This window comes from Puma concolor, chromosome E3 (assembly GCF_028749965.1).
Source record: "Puma concolor isolate L17-30 chromosome E3, mPumCon1.1.hap2, whole genome shotgun sequence".
Lineage (NCBI taxonomy): Eukaryota > Metazoa > Chordata > Mammalia > Carnivora > Felidae > Puma > Puma concolor.
Window position 1 is genome coordinate 39,497,849 of NC_141682.1, and position 25,121 is coordinate 39,522,969.

Sequence of the window (25,121 nt, forward strand, 5' to 3'; positions counted from 1 at the left end):
CATGTCTAGAGGCACCTGGCTGGCTCAGTCGGTGGAGCATGCAACTCTTGATCTTGGGGTTGTGGGTTCAAGCCCCCTGTTGCATGTAGAGATTACTTAAAAATAAAATTTTAGGGGTACCTGGGTGGTTCATTTGGTTAAGTGTCTGACTTTGGCTCAGGTCTTGATCTCACAGTTTGTGACTTGAGCTGTATTGACAGCTCAGAGCCCAGACCTGCTTCGGATTCTGTGTCTCCCACTCTGCCCCTCTCCCACTTGCGTTCCCTCTCTCTCTCCCTCTCTCAAAGATAAATAAACATTTTTAAAATTAAAGAAAAAGAAAATTAAAAAAAAAACTTGGTATTATTAAAAAAGAATACACAGGGGCACCTGGGTGGCTCAGTTGGTTGAGCGTCCAACTTTGGCTCAGGTCATGGTCTCATGGTTCGTGAGTTTGAGCCCTGCATCAGGCTCTGTGCTGACTGCTTGCTCAGAGCCTGGAGGCTGCTTCAGATTCTGTGTCTCCTTCTCTTTCTGCCCCTCCCCTGCTTGTGCCCTGTCTCACTCTGTCTCTCAAAAATAAATAAATGTAAAAAAAAATTTTTTTTCTTTTTTAAATGAATACACATAGGGGCACCTGGGTGGCTCAGGTGGTCGAGTGTCTGACTCTTGATTTCAGCTTAGATCATGATCTCACAGTCATGGGGTCAAGCCTTCAGTCAGGCTCCATGCTGAGTGGGGAGCCTGCTTAAGATTTTCTCTCTCTCCCTCCCTTTCCCCCTCCCCCACTTGTGTTTTCTCTCTTTATCTCTCTCCCTCTCTCTCTCCCCACTCCTCCCCCCCAAAAAAAACCCCATATAGATTTGATTCATTCATTATAAACTTCTATTCATATGACTTCAAATTCCACTTTGTATTTTTTCTATTGCAATTTTTCTGTTATTGTTTATGCACACTTCTGAAGGTACATGCAATCAGAAAACTCCTTACGAGAGGTTCAAATAGTGGGTGTGGCTGGATCTAAGAAACCAGAGGTTTTGTTTTAGTAATTTTTAAAATAAAGATACACTCAGAAGTAACCCAAGTGTACATCATTAGATGAATGGGTAAAAAAATATGATGTACACCCACGGGAGTATTACTCAGCCGTAAAAAAGAATGAGATCTTGCCATTTGCAACAACATGGATGGACCTATAGAGTGTTACTGCTAAGTGATACTTAGTGATACCAAGAGTAAGACAAATACCACATGATTTCACTTATTTGTAGAACCTGAAAAACAAATTAACAAAAACAGACTTTTAAATACAAAGGATAAACTGGTGGTTGCCAGAGGGAAGGTTAGTAGGGGAGTGGATGAGATAGATAAAGGGGATTAAGAGGTACAGAGTTCCAAATACAAGATGAATAAATCACAGAGATGAAAAGTGCAGCACAGGGAATATGGTCGATAATCCTGAGATAACGTTGTGTAGACACAGATGGTGTTGACTGCACTTAACCACAGTGAGCACAGAGTCATACAGAATTGTTGAATCAATATGTTGTACACTTGAAACTAATGTAACATATGTTAATTGTACTTCCAATAATAAAAAATAACTAAAGGCAGATTACAAAATTGGTGTGCAAGGGAGGGGAGAGGATGTACTCAATTATGAATGGAGTTTTCCCCCAGGCATTTTTGATTGTCTTTGATTTGCTTAATAAAATGCATTCTCTGTGTTCAAAAATTCCCTTTTGTGGGGGTGGGTATCTGCTGAGGAGTGAGCACCTTTCCTGAATGTTCTAATGAATTGAGTGTCCAGAGTACTCTAAGCAGCACCTCCAGAGCTCTGAATTTAAGGTTGATGACATTTTCTATTCAGGAGATTCAAATAATTATCAATGGATTGTAATTCCAAGGCCATAGCTCTGTATATACATATCTTTGCATATTATTGTATGTTTTAGAATAACACTGTGTCACTTTGGCTTGTGGCTTTTGAAAAATGGCACATACTCTGATGTAACCTCATAGCACCGGTTGCTTTGTTATTTACTAAGTGGAAACTTCGTGCCCTCAGTAATGAGCCATATTATTCATTTCATGACTTTCTGCCAAGTATATGATGAATGAACTGGAAAACCAGCCATCTTAAATCCTAGAACAAGACAAGAGATAGATAATACCAGGAAATGCCAATTTCAAACATGGTCTTGGAATTATTGACTTTGTAAATTGTTACAGTTAGGGTACGTGCCTGTCTGTTTTCAGTATGGTAGAAAATGTATTCACTGCAGAGAAGCCTTTCTGATGTTAGAGATTTTCTGTGCTCTAGTTTGGAAAGAGATCTTAAAGCCACCTCCAGATGGCACCGTGCTCTGCGGTTTCCACATCATCCTCCTCCTATGTGCTATCCCATGTAAGTCGGAAACAGGAAGTCCGAGCATTGGCGTGTGCTTGGCTCGCAAGGGTGTGTGGTCTCAGCGGGCGAGCAGCCGACTGAAGGGGCGTAGGGATAAGGGACAGATGAGGGAGGTTACGGGGCATGCTTTCTTCCCTGAAAACCTGGCACATTCTGTTTGGAGATTGACTGTGGAATGGGAGGCGCTGGCCTGCTTGGCATTTGTGCCAAAGGTTGTCAGGGTGCGGCTGCACCCAGGTGTGCTGCTCCGTGTGGGTTGAAGGAACGGTGTGTGCAGGTGGGAGCATCCTGAAGAGGGGAGCTGTGACTCTCCGGTAAGTCTGTCAGGATCTGATTGGAGAGATCACAGCAGCTTTCTTCCCCGTGTGTCGATTTTGCGAATGATGTTCTTCTGAGACAGTGCTAACCTTTGATGAGTAATCATCACGATTAATAACCAGCTTACTCTTGCTTTGCCCAGTCTCCGTGCTCGTTTTAATTAATACCTTAGATCTATCAATTAACTCCCTGCCAGATGGCTGGTCACCTAGTCCTGTGGTTGTGGATATTCGAGTAGAGACAGACTTTGAAACTGCACCAACAACTTCTCTAGGCCTGGTGGATACTCAGACTTCTTCCTGGCAGGTCTGTGTTCTTGCTGATGGTGATCATCGAGAACAGTCTCTGCCACAGTTGAATATTACTGTTACTATTTAGCCCGCCTCTCAAGACTCAGCTCTGACCTCTTGAGCCATTCATCCGTCCCCCCGGGCCAGGACCCCTTTTCCCTCTTCTGATTGCATTTGGCACTCCTTGTCCGTGCCCGCTGCTTCCCGCCCACGTCTGGTTTCCTTGTAGCTATGTTTCTCCTTGGGCTCGGGAAGACATGGCCCCGCTGCTGTGCACCTCCACTGCCCCACGGTGTCTCCCTACTGGAGGGTGCTTGATAAACATCCCCCTCAGTGCTGATAACTTGTGTATTGCTGTGGCCTTTTCAGCTTCCACTGTCCCCAAAGATCAGAGTGTCACTGCTAAGAGCTCAGAGCTAGGAGGCAGGTGGGATTTAGTGAGAGGTGGGCAGACTTGATGGTCTCCTCCTTTTTTTTTTTTTTTTTTTAATTTTTTTTTTTTCAACGTTTATTTATTTTTGGGACAGAGAGAGACAGAGCATGAACGGGGGAGGGGCAGAGAGAGAGGGAGACACAGAATCAGAAACAGGCTCCAGGCTCTGAGCCATCAGCCCAGAGCCTGATGCGGGGCTCGAACTCACAGACCGCGAGATCGTGACCTGGCTGAAGTCGGACGCTTAACCGACTGCGCCACCCAGGCGCCCCGATGGTCTCCTCCTTAAACAGGTACTTTCTCCTTACACATGCATCTTGCTATCTAAACCTGGGAGCCATACACATTTTGGTAAATCCCTCACCATCCAGTCTCCTGACTGTTGCTCTCCAAAGCTCGAATGGAACGGTGTCCCTGACTGCCGGAATTATGACAGAGTGCAGACAACAGGATAATTGTGCCTTTGTTGTACCAGGAGTCAACTCTGCGGTTTCCAAGTTGATAAACATAAGCCATTCGAGCAGTGTGCAGCTTTTTATATCCTAATTGGCTGTTGTGTATTTGCTTCTCTTTTCCCTTCTTCCAGCCTTCTTTGCGGATAGTGTTGGTACATGTCTGAGTGGCTAACCCTTGTTCAGGTTTTTTCTGGCCACATGTATAATCCATTAGAGCAGAGGGTGACAACCTAGAACCATGTTATAACCAGGCTGAATTTGATTACATTACCACCAAGGAGTAATCTCTGGCAGTCATAATCCGTTTGATCTACCTAGTTGTATTCCGTGACTGATGACAGCTTACATTAATATTTTAGGTCCAGGTGTATGGCCAGACGGTGGGTCATCTTATCATTATGGGTAGTTAGAATGTTTAAGTCCAGAATAGCCTTAAAAAACAACTTTTCCCCTTAAGGTAAAATAATGCTTTGTGTAGAGATTTTGAATAATACAGAAAATAGTTTAAAATTTTTTTTAAATCACCCATAGACCCTCTAGAGTTATCACTGTTAGATAGTTTGGTGTTCAGGGCTGGCTCAGTCAGAAGAGCATGCACCTCTTGATCTCGGGGTCGTGAGTTTGAGACCCACATTGGGTGTAAAGATTACTTAAAATTTTTTTTTCATGTTCTCCTAGCTGTGTGTGTATGTGTATGCATGCACACACATACATACACACCTGTTAATTATAGGGATTCTATGTTTTGTATCCTTTTGTTAAAAATTAACGTACAAGATTTTCCTCTTGTCTGTAATGAGTGAGTTTTTATAATAAGAGTTTTACTTTTAATGCTAGCACTGCCTTAGGTCGACTTCACACTTTTCCAAGTGCTTTCACATACCTCCTTTATGAACATGGTGCAGAGTGTGTAGAGCATGGGGTTAACTGGGCGTCCTCACAGGACCTCCTTGCTCCACCTCCTCCCCAGTACGCGGGGATGGCTGGAAACATTTTACTCTACAGAGTGTATTTCATTAGGACTTTTCACAGCTCAGTGTTTGGTTAGAAGTAGAGCCACGTGTGTGTGAAGCAGTGCTGTGTCTTCGAGTGTGTTTCATGGTTTGAGATTTATGGCGTTTCCATAAGCTGGGTAGGACTTTATCCCCCCATGTCTTCCTGCAGCCGAGGCCCGTGGGGCTGGACGGCGGGCAGCCACAGGAAGCCTTGGGTTTGTGTCCTCACTGCCTCGTGGGGCTGGTCCTCCACCCTGGCTGTTTCAAGAGCTAGTTCCGTTTTCTTGCCCGACGGTAGAAGAGGAACATGATCTTCTGAAAAGTCAGCTTTCTTTCTTATCTTTCTTTCTGCTTTAAATTTGACCAGAAATCATCCTGGGCCGGCCTTCCGGAAGCCTTCTTTGTGTCCTCCGTCCCGTCTTACCTCTCCTCCCTGCATCCCTGCCTTGCCTGCTGCTCCCTCTGTGCTCTGGTGCCTTACTTTTCCAGGGGATTGTGAACACCTGCAGGAGAGTCCTCCTCAGCCTCACGGGAGTGCTCCGCAGAGGGCTTGGGGGAAAGGCTCGGGTCACCGAGTGAATTACTGGAAGCCCAGACCTCTATTCTGTTTGCTGCAGTGTAAATTAAAATTCGTCATCAAGATTGGCTTTTTGTAGGGTGCCTGGGTGGCTCAGTTGGTTAAGTGTCTGACTCTGGATTTCGGCTCAGGTCTGTGAGTTCGAGCCCTACCTTGGGCTCTGTGCTGACAGTGCGGAGCTTGCTTGGGATTCTCTTTCCCTCTCTGCCCTTCTTGCACACGTATGCTCTCTCTCACAAAACAAATACATAAACATTAAAAAAAAAAAAAAAGATTTGCTCTTTGTAAAATAAAATGCTTTTCTCTTTTTGCCTTTTCTTTCTTTTATCACCTCTTCCCCCCTTCTGTCTCCATGGCCGCTGTGGGGTGCGCTGGGCCGGGCCTTTGCTTTCAAGGAATACTCAGTCCTACAGAGGCTGCTTTTCTCCCCAAGAAGGTATTTGGACCTGGAAGCATTGGGGGAAGGAATTGGTTGCCGTTCTGTTGCCCTTACCTGGGGTTACTTTGTGTGTGACACACTCTGAGATGGTATGGAGGGTGCAGAAAGGCTGGGCCCTGAGCAGTGTGGGTGGCAGGGAGACCCCCAGTGTTCTGGACAGGCTGTGCTGGCCACCCCACAGGGTCCTCATGGGGGCACTGTCCTGGGAGGTCCTCCTGCCCCAGGGCCCAGCACTGGGCTCTGCCAACTCCCAAGTCCCCAGTTGTCATCCACTGCGAGTAACTGGGCCTTCCAGGAGTGTGGACCTTATGTGAATCAAGAACTGGTTGTTTAAAACCAGAGCAGTCCTCGGATTTAGGCTCTGAAGGAACTTTATTTTTTTTTTAATTTTTTTTTTTCAATTTTTTTTTTTTCAACATTTATTTATTTTTGGGACAGAGAGAGAGAGAGAGCATGAATGGGCGAGGGGCAGAGAGAGAGGGAGACACAGAATCGGAAACAGGCTCCAGGCTCTGAGCCATCAGCCCAGAGCCTGACGCGGGGCTCGAACTCACGGACCGCGAGATCGTGACCTGGCTGAAGTTGGACGCTTAACCGACTGCGCCACTCAGGCGCCCCGGCTCTGAAGGAACTTTAAAGGTCACCTAATGGTCACCTGAATGTTTCATGTTTTATAGCCGAGGAGAACTGAGACTTAGAGAGCCGAGAGGTTTGTCCTAGCCTTGAGGCTGATGAGCACAACACCGGGATTAGTCTCCCACTGCCCTTGGCCCGGTGCTTTTGCCAGCGAGCTGTCGGGAGCTGTGTGTCTGAATGTTGGGCCATGCCCAGGTAGGCCAACTGTGTTAAGGCCCTTGGTTTTGTTGCTAGCAGCTTTAGAGTAGTTGGGTGAATACAGATGGAACCCTAGGCCTGAGGCCTTGGCAGTGATTTGCTGCCCCATCACCTTCCTTTTAGCAGTTTCCATTGTTTCTAAGTCACGTTCTGGTCATATATCACCCGAGTGAAATACCATGAGAGTCGCTAAATACTCTTACCGATCTCGCAGTTGTGATTTATTGGTCTAAGGGAAGTGTCCAGACTCGGGGGCTGTGTATCTCCCTGAATAATTTCCAAGTTGGCAGCATTGTAAGAGACGAGTCCAGTGAGGTGGGCCAAGTCGCTCATGTGCCCAAGGCCCCCAGCCCAGTTCTCTTGCTCCAGGTGACGCTGCACAAGCCAGGCGACGTCCTTGGCATTGCAGTCTCTTGCGTATTTCTCCTTACTCTTGACTTGGCAAGTTGAGGTACTGGAAGGATTCCAAGAGCAAGCGGGTGATAGCAGACAACTGAATGCAGCCATGTCTTTCCATGAAAACTGCTTTTCTTGGCTTTGTCCCAACAATGGTAGGTTGCCAAGAGAAAATGCTTTTGGCTTTACAAATGATATGGCCATACTCTGGGTTAGTTCTGGTTCATTTTCGAAAAGAATGAATACTTCTGGCTCTTAAATTATTTGGCAAATGTTTGCTCACAGTGTGTGAGATTGTACTGTCTTTGCACACCCTTTCTGAGTCTGTGGCTTCACGTGTATGCCAGCCTGTGAAGGAAGAGGCTAGTGACCCTCCTGGACTGGGTCGAAGCCACCTCAGGATGGAGCCCTTGTTTCTGTGTCAGGGCCAGCTTACAAGCGGGGAGCCCCATCGTTCTCTCTTCTTGGTGGACGTATTCTTTCTTGTCCACTTCTTCCGTGTTTTGGTTTAAATTCCAACCCAGGAAGGTTAGGCCTAGGGTATACTGGCGTTGTATTGTTATTACCTCTGATACGTCATAAGACTGAAGTGAACATTCCGAGTGGTGTTTTTAAGGCGAGAAAACAGTCTAAAGTGAGAACTGGAAGTGCAGCTTGAACACAGTTTCCCATCACAAGTATTGCTACGACTACTAAGTGCACAGGGTGGGGCTTGGCACAGGTTGATCTCATGTTTCTCTGAAAGTGTCTCATAATCCATTGCCAGTAACTCCAGCTGGCCTCTGCCTCTGAACCTACCTGTTCGAGTAACTTCCCACCATCATATGTTCTCTGAAAAAGATTCATTTATTTTGTTATGACCCTAAGCAGACTTTTGAAAGAAATCGTATGTAATATAAAACGATTTCTCCCCAAACAGTGTTAGCAGAGTCCTAGCCAACACCTGTAGCGCTTACTATATGTCACTTACCCGTCCTAAGGTCTTAACGTTTGTGAGTTTGTTTTACCTTCACTCAGTCTAAGAGGAGGTGCTATTTTCTCTATTTTAGAGGTGACAGAACTAGGGCACAGAGACGTTTAAGTAGGATGACCAGGACCACACAGCTATCACTTAGCAGAGCCACCCTGAGACCGGGTAAATATCCCCAGAGTCCATACACTTAACTACAGCTCACTGCCTCACAGAATGAAATCTTACTTGTGGCTGTGTTTCAATAAAACTTTAGTTTGTTTTGTTTTTTCAAAAACAGGCATTGGGCTGGCTTTGGCCCATGACGCCTGGTCTTTGCGGACTGAGCCTCCTTGTCGAGCAGTGTCAAGTGCCACGCGTGTGCAATCCGGATGTACCCGGAGGAGATGGGTTGTGCTCAGCAAGGAGGGGAGAGCGTCATGGTCAGTTCTCCAGCTGATCGCTGTGTCCTTTCTGGACCACCTGGCCTCATCCACACAGGGATAAGTTTTAACCAGATATTCTCTGAGGCCCTTCGGCCTGAAAATGCTAACCTGTCCAGCTGTCCCTACGAAGCTTACTGCTGACGGTCACGTTCTGTTTCCTATCTGTCTCCTGGCCGGCATCAGTAGCGCCCCCCAGAGCAGGAATTCCTCTGCCAGCTCTGCCGTGTAGTGTGGTTTTAAGTGTATATCAAGGTATGAGGATACAGAGTTCAGCTTTTGAAAAAAGAACGTGTTCAGTGGTCTCATTGAAACCACATCAAACTTAGCGTCTGTCGCCACTTAATGCATTTCTAAAGGCCTGGCTGACGCGAAGTAAGATTGTTCGGTGGAAGCATCTTCCCTCCTGTGCTGTTCCTCCTCTGCCTTCTGTCCTCTTTCACATATTCTTAGCTGGTCACACAGCGTCGTCCCCATCAGGCTTTTAGCTCCTAAATGGGTATGATCTGATCCTTCCCGAGAGTGTGTGTTAAAAGAGCATGCTTGGAGGTGAAAACTGGGGAGAGTTCATTTGTGAGGGTGGTGGTTTACTTGAGTGGTTGATGTCTTTGGACCAGAGACTGTCTACTGGAGAAGGCCCATACATAGCAGGGGTGTGTAAGATGTGGGGAGAGCTTGCCCTCCCCTGAGACTTGAGAGGGACAGGCAGTGGGGAGTTGGCTTCCCTAGGGCAGGCATCCTTAACCTATAGGGGATCTTAAGACACCCCCCTCCTTTGGGAATCTTATAATGGACCTTTTCTCCCCAAAATGCATATCACACAAAATTTCTAAGGGCATGACTGCCCCAGCCCCCCTCCTTGCCATGGACTACTGAGGTTAGCCCCTGTTCCCACCGCCCTGTCACCTGGGGGTTGGGCTGCTGCTGTTGGGGGAGGAGGTGCAGCCTGGGGGGGGGCCCTAAGTGGAAAGCGCTTCTCTGTCCCTCTTTCCTATCAAGGAGCAAGGAGTCACTACTATTGTAGAAACCTATTTGGGGAAGAAATTTCTACAGTTAGGAGTTTTTTTTATTTAAACTCCCCTAGTTAGTTCTTTGGTTTTCAGTGTACTACCTTATTTGATTAGGTGAGTTACATGAGTAGTAAAGATGTTCCCAGGGTTAGTGGAGTGGAGAGAGTCTTGCTGTTTTTTTGGGAGCCCAGAGCTTTTTTTTTTTTTTTTTTTTTTTTTAATGTTTATTTATTTTGAGAGAGAGCGAGCACCTCTGGGGGAGGGACAGAGAGAGAGAGGAACTGAGAGAACCTAAAGCAGGCTCTGTTGTCACGGGGTTCCATCCTGCAAACTGTGAGATCATGACCTGAGCCGAAATCAAGAGTCAGACACTTAACTGACTGGGCCACCGAGGCGCGCCCCCTCCCCCCCGCCGAGCTTGTTTTTTAATTAATATATGTTGATAGTTTTCATATCATGACACAAGTAGAAAGTGAAAATATTTGTCCCACATGCAGAGGTCAGCAGAGGAGGCTGTTTGCAGCCAGTGGTGACCTCTTAGGCTGATAGATCATTATTTCTTTGCATCACTGGGAAGCCCTTGGGAGGCGCATGCCTGGAGCCCTGACCAAAGCCAAGGGTTTGCTGGCCCAGTGGATGTAGCGTAGAGGGCCCGTTTTACAGCAGGCCTGGCTCCTGTGGATGCTGTGCTGTGACACAGAGCTATATCATCCTCCCGTGAAACCGGCTCCTGGGGGCATAGTCTCCTCGCATGGCCGGCAGGCTGCCTGTCTGCTCCAGCCAGGAGCTCAGGTCCTCATGACGAGTGTTAGAAGATAGAGGGGGCTGTCTTCTGGAAGGGAAGTACCCTTCCAGCCAGTGGTGACATCATTTGGGCCTGGCTACGGTGGCTGGTCCACTGTTCTGTGATCGCATCTGCCCTCAGGGCTGACGTTGGGATTTCTTTCTGAGCCATGTGTCGCAGTGATCTCCTAGAGTGTTCGTTTATTTGGTTCCTTCCCCCAGGTGCTGGTTAAACACTCACTATGTGCCAGGGCCCAAGCACACAGAGGAGATGTGTTCCAGGAAGGCAAGTTTTATCCTGGTTTTGTGCCAAAGACAGATTTATGGCAAAGAATGCCATAGAGTCGCGTAGCGTTTTGTACTTTCCACGCCGTATCTGTAGTACGCGGCTGTCAGAGTGTAAAGAGAAGCGTCGTCTACCTGCCCATCTCCTGTAGATGGCTGTCACTCACCTACTTGCCAGACGGCTCAGGACTTCAGCAGTTTCTGATTGATGGGCCGGGCAGGGTGACCACAATTTGCTTCAGACACTGTTTCAGTAGTAAAGGCATGTGTAGGTATCGTTCAGGTTCCTTGAGCTAAACTCTGAAGAGAGATTTCCTCTTTGGATGTCATGCTGTAAAGCCCTGGTTCAGCTAATACATAATCCGCATCCCCGTGCGGTAGGGTGTGGGTAAGCCTCAGGGTCTGGCACCAGTGACTTTTCCTCCTCCTAATCTTGTTTGCGCTTTTCTGAGTACAGGGACTGCCATTCTCCTGTCCCCTTCAATCGTGAGGTGAGAGCCTCAGACAACGGAGGGAGCAGGTTTTCACATGAGTGACACTCCTGGTCACAAGAGTGGTTTTTCACGGGAAGACATGGTAGACCTTCACTATTTAATTGAGATTTCTTTATGGGAGAGCTTCCCATACTTCCTTGTCAATTTTTTGTGTTTTCTGAAATTGAACTCGGTGCTTAAGGTGCTCCAAAAGAGTTGAGCTAACACCATGTGTGAGCTGTTGCCAAGTGAGGCAGAGCGTAGACATCAATTCCACAGGCTTTAATTTATTCATTCGTTCACCATCAATTGAACAGTTTCCTAGTGCTGCTGTTCTGCCTTCTGAATTTTATTGAAAAGATTACATGCTAGTTCTCTAGCAGCCTTAAACCAGATCTGGATAAACTTCCGTTGCAAATAGAGCCCGGTTTACTAAGTTGTTACCAAATAACTGTTGGGAAATTAGAACAAATATGAAGATGTTTATTAATTGGAATTAGACCTTTTGATTTTAGTACTTTGTTTTATGCCTTGATGCTAAAAATGTGTGTAAACCTAGATTCGGGACCACATATATTCAGTCTGGTCAAAGGAGAGTAAGTATGGAACAGAAATTCAGAAATCTGCAAGTCTCTAGAAGCAAATAGTTTTGACCCCAAGCTGTAGGCTAGGACTGGAGAGCAGCTGTTAGTTCTGCCAGGTTATGTTGAGACGGTCCAGGACGGGGGAGATGGGAGGTACGGCCCTTTGTAAGACTGTCCTTTGGTCCCCCTGTTAGCTCTGACTGGGGAGGGTCAGCCCGGGGCTGGCTCTGGACCGAGGGGGTGGAGCTCTGCCTTAGAGCCTGGGCTCACTGTGCTTGATCTCTGGAGTTGTGTTTGTTGTCACAGGCTAAGGATGGTCCCCGGTGAACTGGACATTCCTTACCTGCTGTCTGTGATCTTTGACTTTGACTTTACCTTGCTTCTTGCCCCGTGAGGATCAAAACCACATTGAGACAGTTTCCTTCATTATTGGATGGTTAAGAAGAAAAATTAACAAGAATTCCCTGGTAAAATCTGTCAGAATGCGTTACACGCTCTGAAACTCTTGGTTCAGCCAGTTAGAAAGTGCTCTGCCCAGAGCTAGTACCCAAACAAGCAGACCACCTACTCACTGCCCTTTCGCCCTGGCAAGATGATCATAGAAATAGGTTTTTCAAACCAGGTGGGGTGAACTTTGAGACTCACAGAAGCCCTTTGGGAGCTCAACGGCCTCTTGGTGTTTACTTCGCTCTGACCTTGGACGGTTGGTACAAGTAGGGGGACAGTTACTTCTCCTTCCCACCCTCTCACTGCTGCCCACTTCGGTTTGCTGATGCTAGAAGCTTCCACGACAGCATTGGTTTTCTCGTTTGTCACATTGGTGGGTTTGAAGAGTGCACTCCGTAACTGGTGGGAAAATGCTGTCTCTGCGTGTGCTCTGAACCGGGCCTGGCTTGCAGCAGGCCATCAGGAAGTACTGCTGACCGTGAGGGCGAGTTCGCAGTAGATTTTTATGCAGTAAAACAAATTCTAAGCAATAATTACTACATGAGTTAATTTTGTGTAAAGCTTTCTGAAAATACAAATTCTTGTTTCAGTTCTTCAGAGTTTCAGATGACAACTGAAGGAACCTGGTTCAGAACATATTAAGTTTCCTGAGCTACCATGTACTCTCTTTGCTTAAATCCTCTGAACTCAATGTTGAGCCTCGTTACTGGGCTTTGTGAAGAATTTGTTTTTCAGTTACTCAAGTTAAATTTGAAGTTCAGTTGAGTTTAAATTTGTTTCCATTTATTCAAGGAAAGCAAACAGGGCAAAAGTGGCAACTGGAATATGTTCGCTTTGAAAAAGGCACTCGAAAGTGCTCAGGAGCGAGATCTTCTTGGTTCTGCTGGTTTGTCTTTATTTCTGTTTTTATGTGGACATTTCAGCTGAAAGGGTCAGCTGTGTTAAGCATTGATTTGTCTGCAACCTAAAATCTTAGAGCTGAAAGATAACATGTAATTCTTCCTGTTCAGGACACTCACCTTGCAAGTGAGATCGGGGTCCGTAGGAGGAGCGAGTGTAAGTTACCCAGACAGAGGCAGCCATCCCGGTGTGGGGCTGCTGGGGAGAACCGATTCAGTTTCTTGATTGATCCCTAGGAGGTCTTCCCTTGGGACCCCTTCCTCCCAGTTTCCAAACATCAAACGCACCAAGATACCAGAAAAGTAGAGCGAGCCCCAGGCAATAGGTAGAATGCTAGAACTGTGCGGAAAAGCAAGGCAGGCGAGAAAAGCCAGTCTCCGTTCCTCCGGAGGGCAGGTGGGGTTCCCGAGCTCACTCCTGTATCGGCTGGAGCTGGAGGGGGGCGTAGGTGGGGGCTCTTCCTTCCTGTTCTTGCCTTCAGCTACTGTATATTTTACTTTGTTTCACTAATTTAAAAGAAGAATTTCTTTATGGAACATTCGGACGTGTGATCTTAGAGAAGGTAATGTGACAACCTCCACCCCTCCACACACACACGCGTGTCACCTGGCTAGGAGGAAGCAACATGTGGCCAGTCGTTCCTCATCTAGGCCCCCTTCTTGCCTCTACCCCTTGCCTCATGGGAGTACTAAAGTGAATCCCAGACATTACATTGTTCCTTTGTCAGCGTGTCTCATGTGTGTTTTGAATGAATGGAAATGGAGTTTAAAACTGATGGGGGAAACCTGAAAGAAGTGGGCTAGTATTAAACACAAGGAGCTCCCCTTTGTCAGTGATTCTGGAAGCTTTTGTCTTCCGGATGATTTTCTCACTGTGTTGCTGCCCCTGTCGGGGGGCGGGGCGTGGGGGAGGGTGGAAACAGCAGTTCTCGTTTTGATGCCGGAGAGGATGGCAGACAACTGTTGCCGGCAGCTCCTTCGTCTTCCGCCTTCGGTGTGCAGCCACTTGAGCAAGTCACGCTGTTCGTCATGCAGAATGAACCTTGAGAATGAGCCTTTAATTTATAATCGAAATGAGGGTTTCACGAGAAGTAGTGATTTTTGCTTTCTTGGGTCAAAGGGAGCATTTCTCGGGCCCTTCCTTTTGTATGTGACCGTGTCGTGACAGCTGATGTTGCCTCTTTTTGTTTCAGATGGGAATGGCTGGTAACACAAGTCCATTTGGACAACCCTTTAGTCAAACTGGAGGGCAGCAAATGGGAGCCCCTGGAGTGAACCCCCAGTTATCCAGCAAACAGAGCATGGTCAATAGTTTGCCTCCCTTCCCTACAGACATCAAGAATCCTTCCGTCACCAACGTGCCAAACATGGTAAGTTGCCCTTGGCTCTCTGGCCGTGGTCTCCAGTGGGTGCTCTGGTGTGTGGGGTGTGTCATGCTAACAGTGAAGGTCTGCAACCGGACACATGTCATGGGTGATAGGAAAATGTATTTCTCATGAGGAGCACCCTCTCAGTGAGTTTATGTTTCCTTCGATGAGCTGGCAAGCAGAGGCTAGGTAGAGATGGTTTAGCCAGTCCTCCTCGGCTCCCGGGTGCAAGGAGGAGGTTCGCACCTGCGAATGACAGGTAGTGGAGCAGGAGAGCTGGGATTTTCTCACGCTTCCTCTTGGTGGTTGAGGCTGTCAGAGAAGCCCATCGATTTGTGTTACAGACGAAGGGCATTTATGTCCAGAGGACTATATGGTGTTTGTGCGAGAAGGGTATCGTGTCCAACTTGATAGGTGGTTTCACACGTGTTCCTTCTTGAGATTTCCCACCTATGAGATAGGAACTAGCCTTGGAGCCTCTCAGCCTAACTCACCAAGATAGAAATGGGAGAATAGCTCCTTTTGCAGCACAAAATGGAATGCTTTAAAATTCCAAACGCTAAGGGGGAAGTGTGTTCTTTCGTCAGACTTCACCGTGCAGTGCACACTTAGTGGCTGAGTATCTGGTGTGCGTTTGGTGGTCAGTCAAGGCCGGGAACAGCCCGCTGTCTCCTTCCCCAGGCTTGTTGCTGGGAACCCGCCCTTCCCAGCTTGCCTTCCATGTAGTTGTGCCGTGGTGGTTTAGAAAGGCTCAGAGGAGAGCCAGCGGATTACATTCAGAAAAGTAAAACGTTTGGTTTGTCTTTCGATTTTTAAAAACTTTTTACTTAAATGTCTGCTGTGAAGATACCACAGAGAATTCCTGTGTATCTGTTGCCTGGCTTCTCCTGATGTTAGTTAGCATCTTCTGTAACCTTGGTGCAGTTGTCAAAACTAAGAAGTGGACATCGCTTAGAGTCCTGAAAGTTGTGAGGTTGTCGGAAACAGGGGCGGAGTGGTAAGAGCGAGGTGTCCTGATCAAGTGTTACCTCTGTTACATTCTTTGTTCTTTAAAAAAAAAAAAAGGCGGGGGGCGCCTGGGTGGCTCAGTCTGTTGGGCGTCCCACTTCGGCTCAGATCATGATCTCGCAGTGTGAGTTGGAGCCCCGCGATGGGTTCTGTGCTGACAGAGCCTGGAGCCTGCTTTGGGTTCTGTGTCTCCCTCTCTCTCTGCCCCACCCCCACTCATACTCGGTCTCTCAAAAATAAACATTAAAAAAAAAATTTAAGGAAAGGAGGGTACAAGTAATAAAATCTGTTCTCAAACTAAAGTTTATACTACTTTATTTCTTCTGATCATCTCCCTGTAATCTCCCTGGATCTGCTGCTCTCCTTGCAGTGACATTTTGTTGTCAGGACCGTGCTGTTCTCAGCTGTGCATATCCAGGACCCGAAACTACCCCTGCTGCTCCCTGGGTCGACCCCTCCAAGCTCCAGGGCAGCGAGCCGGGACCCGGCCCCCACACTCTCCCTGGTCTTTCCTGCTCTTCCTTTTCCAGACTCCTTGTGTGGCCGCCGGTGCTGGCGACTGTCACCTACGCCTGGCCGTGGAGTGAGAGTGTGTGCTTTTGTATAGGCGTTCCCCGTTTGTGGTCTGGGAAACCCCGGCTAACGTCCTTTCTTCTCTTTCCAAACCCTCCCCAGCGTCTCCTTCGCCTCCAGCTTGGTGGCAGAGTCCTCTTGCCTCGTGCTACCTGCCTGCCTGCCCCTGCTTCCAGTGACCGAATTCCTGGTTGTGGTGTGCACGTCAGGGGCAGGTTCGTTCTGGAGCGTAAAGAGGCTTCTGGTTCCCTTCCCCTGGGCCGGGGCTCATGGCGATAGCCCTTTGGTCTGGGACAGCGCTTCTCTCCCCCTTGGCCCCGGGGACGTTTGGGGCTGGACCCTTCCCTGTTGGGAGGTCTATCCTGTGTACTGTGCCCCTCACCCAGCGTCTGCTCACAGCCCTTTGTCCCTCGCACCATCGCCCCAGTTGAGAGTGCCTGCTCTGGGACGTGGTCGGGGGCCCGTAGCAATAGCGCTCCAGCTTTCATCTGTGTCTGTGACACCTGACACATAAAACCAGTTTTCCCCATCCGCCCTTTTCTCTCCCTCTCCCCCTCCGTCCCGACCACACACTCTTTCTCACCCCTACCCCCTCAGCCTTATCAGAATGTCAGGGTAAACTGAGGAAGTATTGTCTGTGGAGCTGCACTGTTTGCCTAGCTCCACTTTCCCACCGGGGCACGTGTGGACTTTGTGGAGATCTCCAGCAGGTGCCTTTGGAGGGCAGGCTTTGAATGCTGTCCTCAGACATTGACCTGGAGGGCACGGGGCGTACTTGACCAGCGTGTGTCTGTGAAGGAGCGTGAGCCAGTGACAGCCTTGGTGCTGTTGGGATGGGAACCAGAGGGGACTGGCAGAGACGTGAGACAGCAAGTGCGCATAGTTGGCCTGCCATCTTTCTGAGTGTCCTCATGCCCTGCGCTTGACCTTATTTCTGCACCAGCCTCTTAAAAGACATTATGACATGTCCCATTTTACAGATGGGGAAGTTGAGGGTCTGAGGGGCTTTGATTTGTTCAAGGCTATGTAGCTCCTGTCTGCAAAGCCCAAAGCTCTTTTGAATAATGCCTGGTGTGGTTTTTGTAGCCCCAAGTCACCGGGAACCCCTCTCTAGTCTGTCTCCGTTGCTTCCTTCAGCATGTCTTGTGCTCTTCCTTGGATTTTCCAAATTGTATCTGTCCCTTGGAATCCATTGATTTTTTTTTTTTTTTTAATTTATTTGTTGTTTTGCACAGTGAGGGAAAGAAGGTAGCAAAAACTGGGTGTCTTTAATGAAAAAAAAATGGGAAGCTTTGATCTCATTTGTGCGTTTTGTCATGCTTTGGGGAATCAGCTTTTAAAGCGCAGCTAGATTTGGTGCAGCAGACAACTCCCCTCAGAGCCCTGGTGCCCTGGTTGGAGCTCTTCATGGAGTGATTTTAAGCCACTTAGTCGTTGGCTTTGGGGCTCTGGCTTCTCTCCTCTCCTACTTTCTGGAGGATTCCAGCATCCTGGGTAGTTGTTGAGAAAGGCTGAGGATGTAGCCATCCCTTTAATTCACCCCATTTGTTGAAAACGTCCTCTTGGCCCGCACGCCAGGATGCAGGTGTGGGTGGGTGATGTAGGGCTCACCTCCTCTTTCAGGAAGCTTGGGAGGTGGTGAGGTGATTGAAAACAAATAATCACAAACACAAACTGCCCCAGCAGCTCTGAGTAGCAGGCAGTGGTTGAGGTTGATGTGGGGACCTCCTTAGATGAGCCATTGGAGAGAAGGCCAGACCCAGCAGGGACATTTAAGGGCGAGGTCAGAAGGACCTGTGGCAGAAGCCACAGAGACCCCGGGCACTGGGAGAGCATTGGCTGTGTAGGAGCCAGCAGGCAGCCAGCAGGCACGGCAGCTCTCAAGTGAGGGCAGAGCGCTGTGCATGTATGTTGGGGGCCAAGCGGGACCAGCTCAGGGAGGGCTTTGGGTGGCAGGGATCGCTGCGTGGTCTACACCAGAGGACACACTTGATCACAGAAGGGAGGGTCCAGGAGACCGCACACGGTTTGCCATTGGAATGGAAGTGTGGGGCCACCACGTAAGGTGGCTTGGTGGGTGGTGGGACCATTTACCGGGTTGGGAGAGAAACAGACTGGAGATGGGTGAGGAGGAGGTGATGGAGGGGAGGGCGTTTGTAACTGTACTTCACCTGTGTTCCTCTTGAGATGCCTGTGGGATGTCCAGGCGGAGGCATCAGGCAAACGGGTGAGCGTCCAAGTAGGGCAGCCGCGGTCCCACTCCACAGGGAGCGGGAGATCCCTGGGAGCGAGACCGGTGGAGGAGAAGCAGGGTAATGGGCTGCTCTCCCTGCAGCCGAGAGAGGAGAGCACTTGAACAGGAGGCACTGGTGGCTGCCGAGATGGTGAGTCAGATGAGGGCAGGAGAGAGTCCCCGGGATGTGCGGGTCAGTTTACGGGATGGTCTTTTTTCTTTGAAGTCAGCGGTCATGGGGACCCTTGGGTGCTCTCTTGTCACCCACAGGGTTCCCAGCTGTCCTGACCCTCCGGGACGTGTGCTGGGATGTGCTGTGGCCTAGAGTCCCTGGTGCAGCGAGGGCCGTGGTTGAGGGTGTATAGATTCTCGGCATAATATTCAAAAGCAAATTGGCATGTATCTCATCACAGTTCTAACTTTGGCTATTGTGTTTGTAATTTCTTAACTTCTTACAGATTATTTAAGTTAGTTAGAAATTTTATCACAGTGTTACTGTATTTCATGATTCTGAGATGCACTTTTTTTCCGGATTGTAGTGTCTTTGAAATCAGGAGGTGTTTTAGAAAGCATCAAGATTTAGATCTAATAAAAGACACTATGTATGTTATTTTACTTGTTCATCATCTAAATTAATAAGAGCGACATAACTGTTAACATACATATTCAGTGTATAGTTTTCCAGGAGAGCTCTCATGGCTCTAAGGATTTTTTCATTATTTAAATTGTTCTGACAAAAGAACAGGAGCAGATTTGGCTACAGGTAGAGGTTAGGTCGTCTTTGTGTGGCCTGGGATTGAGGTCCCTGTGGGTCATCTGGAAGGAGGAGTGTGCACGACGATGTGTGAGGAGGCAGAGGGGGAGAAGTTCCAGGGCAATGCTCTGGAAGGGGAGGCCCCTCGTTCCTGGTGACGTTGTCCTTTCTGCCATTTTCACCTGAAGAAGTCCTAACACAAGAGAACTAGGGAGCATTTGCAGGAAGGAGGGAAACTCAGGCCTCATTTGGGACTGGATTTGTCAATTAGGTCATTGCTGACCTTCAGGACAGGTCCCGGGTTGTTTTTAATGGAGCGTTGTTTAGAAGTGGGGCACACCTTGGGTGTGTCTAATCTGAGAAAGTTGAGTGACCGAAGGGCCTCCTCACCAGCTTCTGCGGCAGGATTTCCTTTGGGGCTCCCAGATGCGGGCTCCTGCGAGGGTACTGATAGGAAGTTCATGGGCAGGGTGGTGGTCTTGTTTGGTCTGGGGGTTTTGTTTGTTCGTTTGTTTTCTTTGCTTCTTGACAAAAACTCAGAACTCCATTATGGAGCCTTCCCGTTCTTAAAGTTGTAATGCAGGGAATCAGGAGTGCTACTTACTTGTAAATTTGCTCGCAAGAATGTGTTAGGAGGCACTTTGTTCACGTGTCACAGGAGTTTGAAGTGGAAGCTTTGGGCGAGGCCCCCAGGTGGCTGCTGATCCAGATCTGTCCACGGAAGGCAAACGTGGCCAGTGGAGGCGTGTGCCCCCAGGGGAGGGTCAGAGACGGTCTTCTGTGTCCCTCCAGAACGACATAGCTGGGATGGGGCTGTTAGCTGCTTATGGGTGGCGAGCATTCTGCCGTGGCCCTTGCGGGGCTGTCTGTGCGTCTCGGAGTTGTGTCTCTGTTTCTTAAGGTGTGTCCGTGGACCCGCTGCGACAGAGTGCCGGGCTTCCTGGTCAGAATCTTTTAGAGAAAGGGCGGGAAATCCCTGCTTTTGTGGTCGCTGTTGAGTTTCTCCTTTCTCGGTTTCCCAGTTCCTTCTATCAGGAGAATCACCACAGAGGGGAGTTTATCGTTTTGTCTCTTACACCGGAATCTGTAGTTTTAAACAAGCTTCTCCGGCGACTCCGATGTAGAATAACGTTTTCAAGAGCCCCTGTCCATTACAGCGTGGGCACCCTGGTGTCTAGCCCTAATGCCATCGAGTGGGCTTAGTCGGTCTCTGCCTCCCCGTTAGTACCTCACAAGGCTTCCCCCCCGCCCTTGTTTGTCTTATCTCATAATTTTCTGTCTCTGGTGTCCAGTTTCTGATCGCTGAGGGGTCAAGACTTGAAATGACCGAACGGGGTGAAGCGTTGTGAACCCGCGGGTTCCCTGTGGAGGTGCTCCCCTGTCCGTAACACCGACACGGGCTCCTCGTACTTCCGAGAGGGAGTGTGACATCACTGGCCGGTTGCTAGGTCCCTCCACCCAGGGCTGAGGACTTCTGTCCTTCTGGGGAAGCGAACCAACAGCAAATAGTGGTCACGCCAGCTGAGATCACTCTGCGGTCACAGTCCGCGCCTCAGTCCTTGAATTGGAGAGCGTGGGCCCCCATCGTTATTTGAAACCCCAGGGTTTGTCCGTGGGTCCGTGGGTCCGAAACCCCAGGGTTTAAGAGTTGACATCTGATTCTCTCATCTTATTCCTTCATCTGTATCTTGAAGGTCCCTGAGAAAATGTGGATACAGGGCCTTTGAAGAATAACTTTTAGTCTAGACTTCTTATCAATAGCTCTGTAAGTCCTTCCTACCATTTAACCTTTTGTTTTTGGCAATAAATATCAGCTGGGAAACAAAGCCTCGGCACAAAATAGGACACGTGGCAAATAATCAGGAAACTATAAATTGAGGAAGCCCCTTGATGTCAGGCACAGGCATAGGGATTGCAAGCACTCAGTCAAGGTCATTTGACTTTCTTTCCAGAGTGTGATCAGCACAGCCTTTCTGCAGTGGCACCCTCTAGGTAGCAGGCTCCCTGACCTCCAGAGGCCCTCCGCCCTCGTGCGTCCTGTCAGATGGGGGGCCGGCAGGAAGGCTCTGTGTGCCTGAGGCTGGGCCGCGTCCCCGCTGACCGTTGGTGTCAGGACTTCCACCCACCCCTCATCAGCAAGCGCGGACGTTTACCGGGTTTACCAGGAGTTTCTCGGGATGGGGTGACCCTTCGAAGAACTTGGTAGAGAGCACGTTCCACCGGGATGGGGACAGTCATAGCTCCCACAGGTGCATCACCCTGACTGCCCCTTCCCTTTCCATGGCCACCCAAAATGGTTGCGAGGCTCGGGTCACCAGACACCGATTTGTCACATGAGGAATTTGCTAAATTATCAAAAAATTACTGTAATAAGTCTTCAAGAAGAATATTTCTGGGACGCCTGGGTGGCTCATTCGGTTAAGCGTCTGACTTTGGTTCCGGTCATGATCTCGCAGACTGTGATATCGAGCCCTGCATTGGGCTCTGTGCTGACAGCTTGGAGCTTGGAACCGGCTTCAGATTCTGTGTCTCCCTCTCTCTCTCTTTCTGCCCCCGCTTGTCCCTCCTGGGCAGACTGACTTCGGTTCAGAAGGAGTGACCTTGAGGCTGGGGGAGGGAGTCATGGGAGTGGCCAGTGGTCAGTCCCTTGCCTGTGGCCTCCCCTGTCCCCAGCTCACCCATCATGTTTTCTTTCTCGTTGTAACCATTTGTTCTCGGTTCTAAAATCACAGTATTTTTTATTTGGAAGATTACTTAAAAATCATTCTTGTCCAACTTGTTCATTTTAAGTTATTGTCCTTTGGGATTTAAATCTTATATTGTAGGGGTGCTTGGCTGGCTCAGTCGGTAGAGCATGTGACTCTTGATCTCAGGGTTGTAAGTTCGAGCTCCACGTTGAGTGAAGACATTGCTTAAAAATAAAATCTTTAAAAAAATAAAAATAAATCTTAAACTGTAAAGTATTCTTATTTTTTAAAATCTGTAAGCACTAAGCAAACGAAGAGAACAAGTCTATCTATCTGAACAGCTATGTTCTTTTTCTTGCTAGTTGATCTTTACCATCTCAAAGGTGATTATCACCTCTCCCCAGTTTGATAGCTGTGTGCATTTAATGAGCGTTTTCTTTATTTTATGACGCCAAAGCTTTGCGGACCCAGCTGTTCTAGGGTCCTTCTGGGGGAATCAGAACAGGCAAATCTTGCAGAGCAGTTGTGTGTCCCACCTGGTGTTTGCTTTGGTGTCATTTTCTGACTTTAAGTGGAGGTTGGGGAGAAGTAAAGCGTCCAGATGGGCCAAAGGAAGGATGTCAGAGGAGCGTGGGTCTGGACCCCAGTGGAGATGTGGAAGATTTGGGCCATCTCCGAGAATCCCAGCCTCGCGTGGACATGGGCGTGAGAGAGGACGCTCTTTCACGCCGTCCTGTCTTGGTCAGTTCCTACTGTGTACTGTTTGCATTAGTCTTTGCAGACGTGACAGCCTGTTCTTGGACACGTCATGTACAAGAACTTTTTTCTAGGAAGAACGCCAGGATAAAATTTATTCTATGTACTGCTTATGCACACCTGTGGTTGTATCCTTAGGATAGGATACAGGGCGTATAGAAAAATGGGTTTGGTGCCGCTTCCTCAACTATGTAACCATAACAATCCTGATAAAAGTACTTGTTCGATTCCTTGAAATATTAAGGAATACCAAAATATAAAAGGTTTGCTTTTCGAGTTTGTTTGATGGACAGGGGTGTGAACGGTGACTGAGTTATGGTGACAGGTGATACATGCAAAGAGCATGTGGCCAGATCTAGCACAACCTGGAGGGGGCGAGCATGCTCTACACCCCCGCAGCTGTGGGCCAGTGCGCTTTGTGTTGACGTGCGGTGACTCCTGGCTTACAGTGTTCACGTGCAGGGTAGAATCGTGATTGAACCGTTGTGACTTCTCCAGCACACTCACCTCCTCCTTCCATGATGAGGAATTGCATGTGAACTCGTTCAAGTTCCAGAAATGGGTACTGCCTGTATTTTAAGGCTTTTGCTGGATACTGTTATTTTGCCTTTCAGCAAAAGCTCCGTGCCCGGCTCCAGTATGAAACAATTCTCCTGAGGCTGGGGTTGTCACTCTGTCCTTTGATAGGAGAAAATGGTATTTCCTTATTTTGATTTGCACTTCTTTGATTACCAGTGAGAATTAAAGTACTTAGGTTTAGAGACTTGCACTTCTTCCTTGAGTGGCTTAGCTCCTGTCTTTCTCCAGTTTTTCTGTTAGATTCTCTTAGAACACTTGACAAAAAAGCAAGGTGGTTAGCCCTCTGTCAAGGTGAGCTCCAGAGAGGTTAAGAGCTGGGGGGACTCCATTGCTCCATCACCCACTGTGCTCCTACCGCCAGGCATGCCGCCTGGATATGGTACCCCCTTCTGGGCCCCAGTTACTTCTCCTGTAACTTGGGGTTGGTCCCGAGTTAGTTCCTCCCTTGGCAATTGAGTGTTAAATGAGCTGCTGCTTGAGAAGTAAAGACTGGCCAAGAGGAAGAGACAGAATACCTGGTGATTATTGGCTTTGTCTTGTGTGTTTCACTTATTGTTTCCTAGTTTGTTGATTGCCTTTGCATTTGTTCCCAGCAGATTTGGTCGTGGAGAAATTGTCAATTCTTTGGTAGTCTGGCCTCTGGCACTTTGCCTTTATGGAACCGTCTGCCACTGCTTCAGACTCACCGTGTGCTTTTTTTCTTTTAAATGTTTTGTTTTCTTCTCACTGTAAAAGTACATGCATGTTCATTTTGGAAAATCTGGAAAAGTATAAAGCTTAAAACGATAAAGCACTCCCCTGTGGAACTTTAACAGATAGAAATGCTTCTGGCTCCACATCAGCTTTGTGAATCATAGTCTTTGGGAGGGAGGAATGGGGAATTTGTATTTCAAGAGGTTTTACTGGGGATTAGTTAGGGAGCACTGCTTTATATTTTCTTTTGACAAAGGCCTTTACCACCTTTGCATTACAAAATACTCATCTTAATCACCTTCTGGGACCTTGACGGTTTTAAATTTTATATTAAAATTAAAATCTTCAGTGTTTTCTACTGATTCCTCTGATTTCTTTTTTCTCCAATGTATAATGTTTTCTGGTTATAAAAATGGTAGACGCGGGGCGCATAAGTGACTCAGTCAGTTGAGCATCCAACTCTTGATTTCAGCCTAGAACACCATCTCACATTTCATGAGTTCGAGCCCTGCATCGGGCTTTGTGTGACATCTTGGAGCCTGCATGGGATTCTCTCTCTCCCTCTGTCTTTGCCCTGTGTGCATGTACACGCTGTCTCTCCCTCTCCCTCTCTCTCTCTCTTTCTCAAAATAAATAAATAAACCTAAAAAAAAAAAAGAAAACAAGAAAACCAGTGGGAGATTGTCTTTAACCCCCCCCCCCAAAAAAAAAGGTAGACACTTGTAAAACATTCAAACCATACATAATTATAAACATGATCCCACCCCTGTGAAGGGATGACCACCAGATAATCATAAGAAAGTTTTTAAGTTATTTTTTGTTGCTGTTGTTTATTTACTTACTTTTTAGAGAGAATGAGAGTGAGAGAAAGCGCAAGTGGGGGAGGGGCAGAGAGAGAGAGAATCCCAAGCCGGCTCTGCAGGGGTAGAGGAGATACGGAGCTCAAACTCACAATCCGTGAGATCATGACCTGAGCTGAAATCAAGAGTTGGACACTTAACCAACTTGAGCCACCCAGGTGCCCCTGTAACAAGGTTTTTTTAAAGAACAGGTACAAACATAAAAAGTTAATAAGGAAAAACAATGATTTTATGGTTTTATTTTAGAACTTCCTTTTTTTAGTTTAGTATGTTTAATATAGACAGCTTTTCATGAGAGCATAAAGGTCTCCATTTTTATATTATTCTCATGTAACAATCCTTTCACTACGTCTCACAATCTTTGCAGGGGTTGGGGTCAAGGATTTGGATGGAGTTTGGCTGGGCCTTTCTTCCCATGGATTTGACTGGGTTCGCTTAAGGTCTGCCTTATTTTTCATGGCTGCATATTATTTCAATAGGTCTATAGTCATAATTTAACTAGTCTACCTACAGGATTTAGAAGTGTTCCCACTTTCAATAATTTAATCAAGATATGAGGCCTCTCTTTGCGCAGACATGTGCATGTGCTAGCCCAGTTTCTTACCTCCCTGA

At 47.8% G+C, this 25,121-nt stretch overlaps 1 protein-coding gene across 4 annotated transcripts in view; it reads left to right on the forward strand.

Annotated features, from left to right (window-relative positions):
• The window catches only part of CREBBP (CREB binding lysine acetyltransferase), a 128,441-nt gene that overhangs the window by 44,179 nt on the left and 59,141 nt on the right, over positions 1-25,121 (forward strand). For 3 of the 4 annotated variants that reach the window (XM_086692121.1, XM_086692122.1, XM_086692124.1), the window contains one exon: positions 14,193-14,369. The exons of the other annotated variant lie outside the window; for it this stretch is intronic. In XM_086692121.1, coding sequence (XP_086548247.1) covers positions 14,193-14,369 — 177 coding nt within the window. The remainder of the gene's footprint in view (positions 1-14,192; positions 14,370-25,121) is intronic. 4 annotated transcript variants of the gene reach the window in all.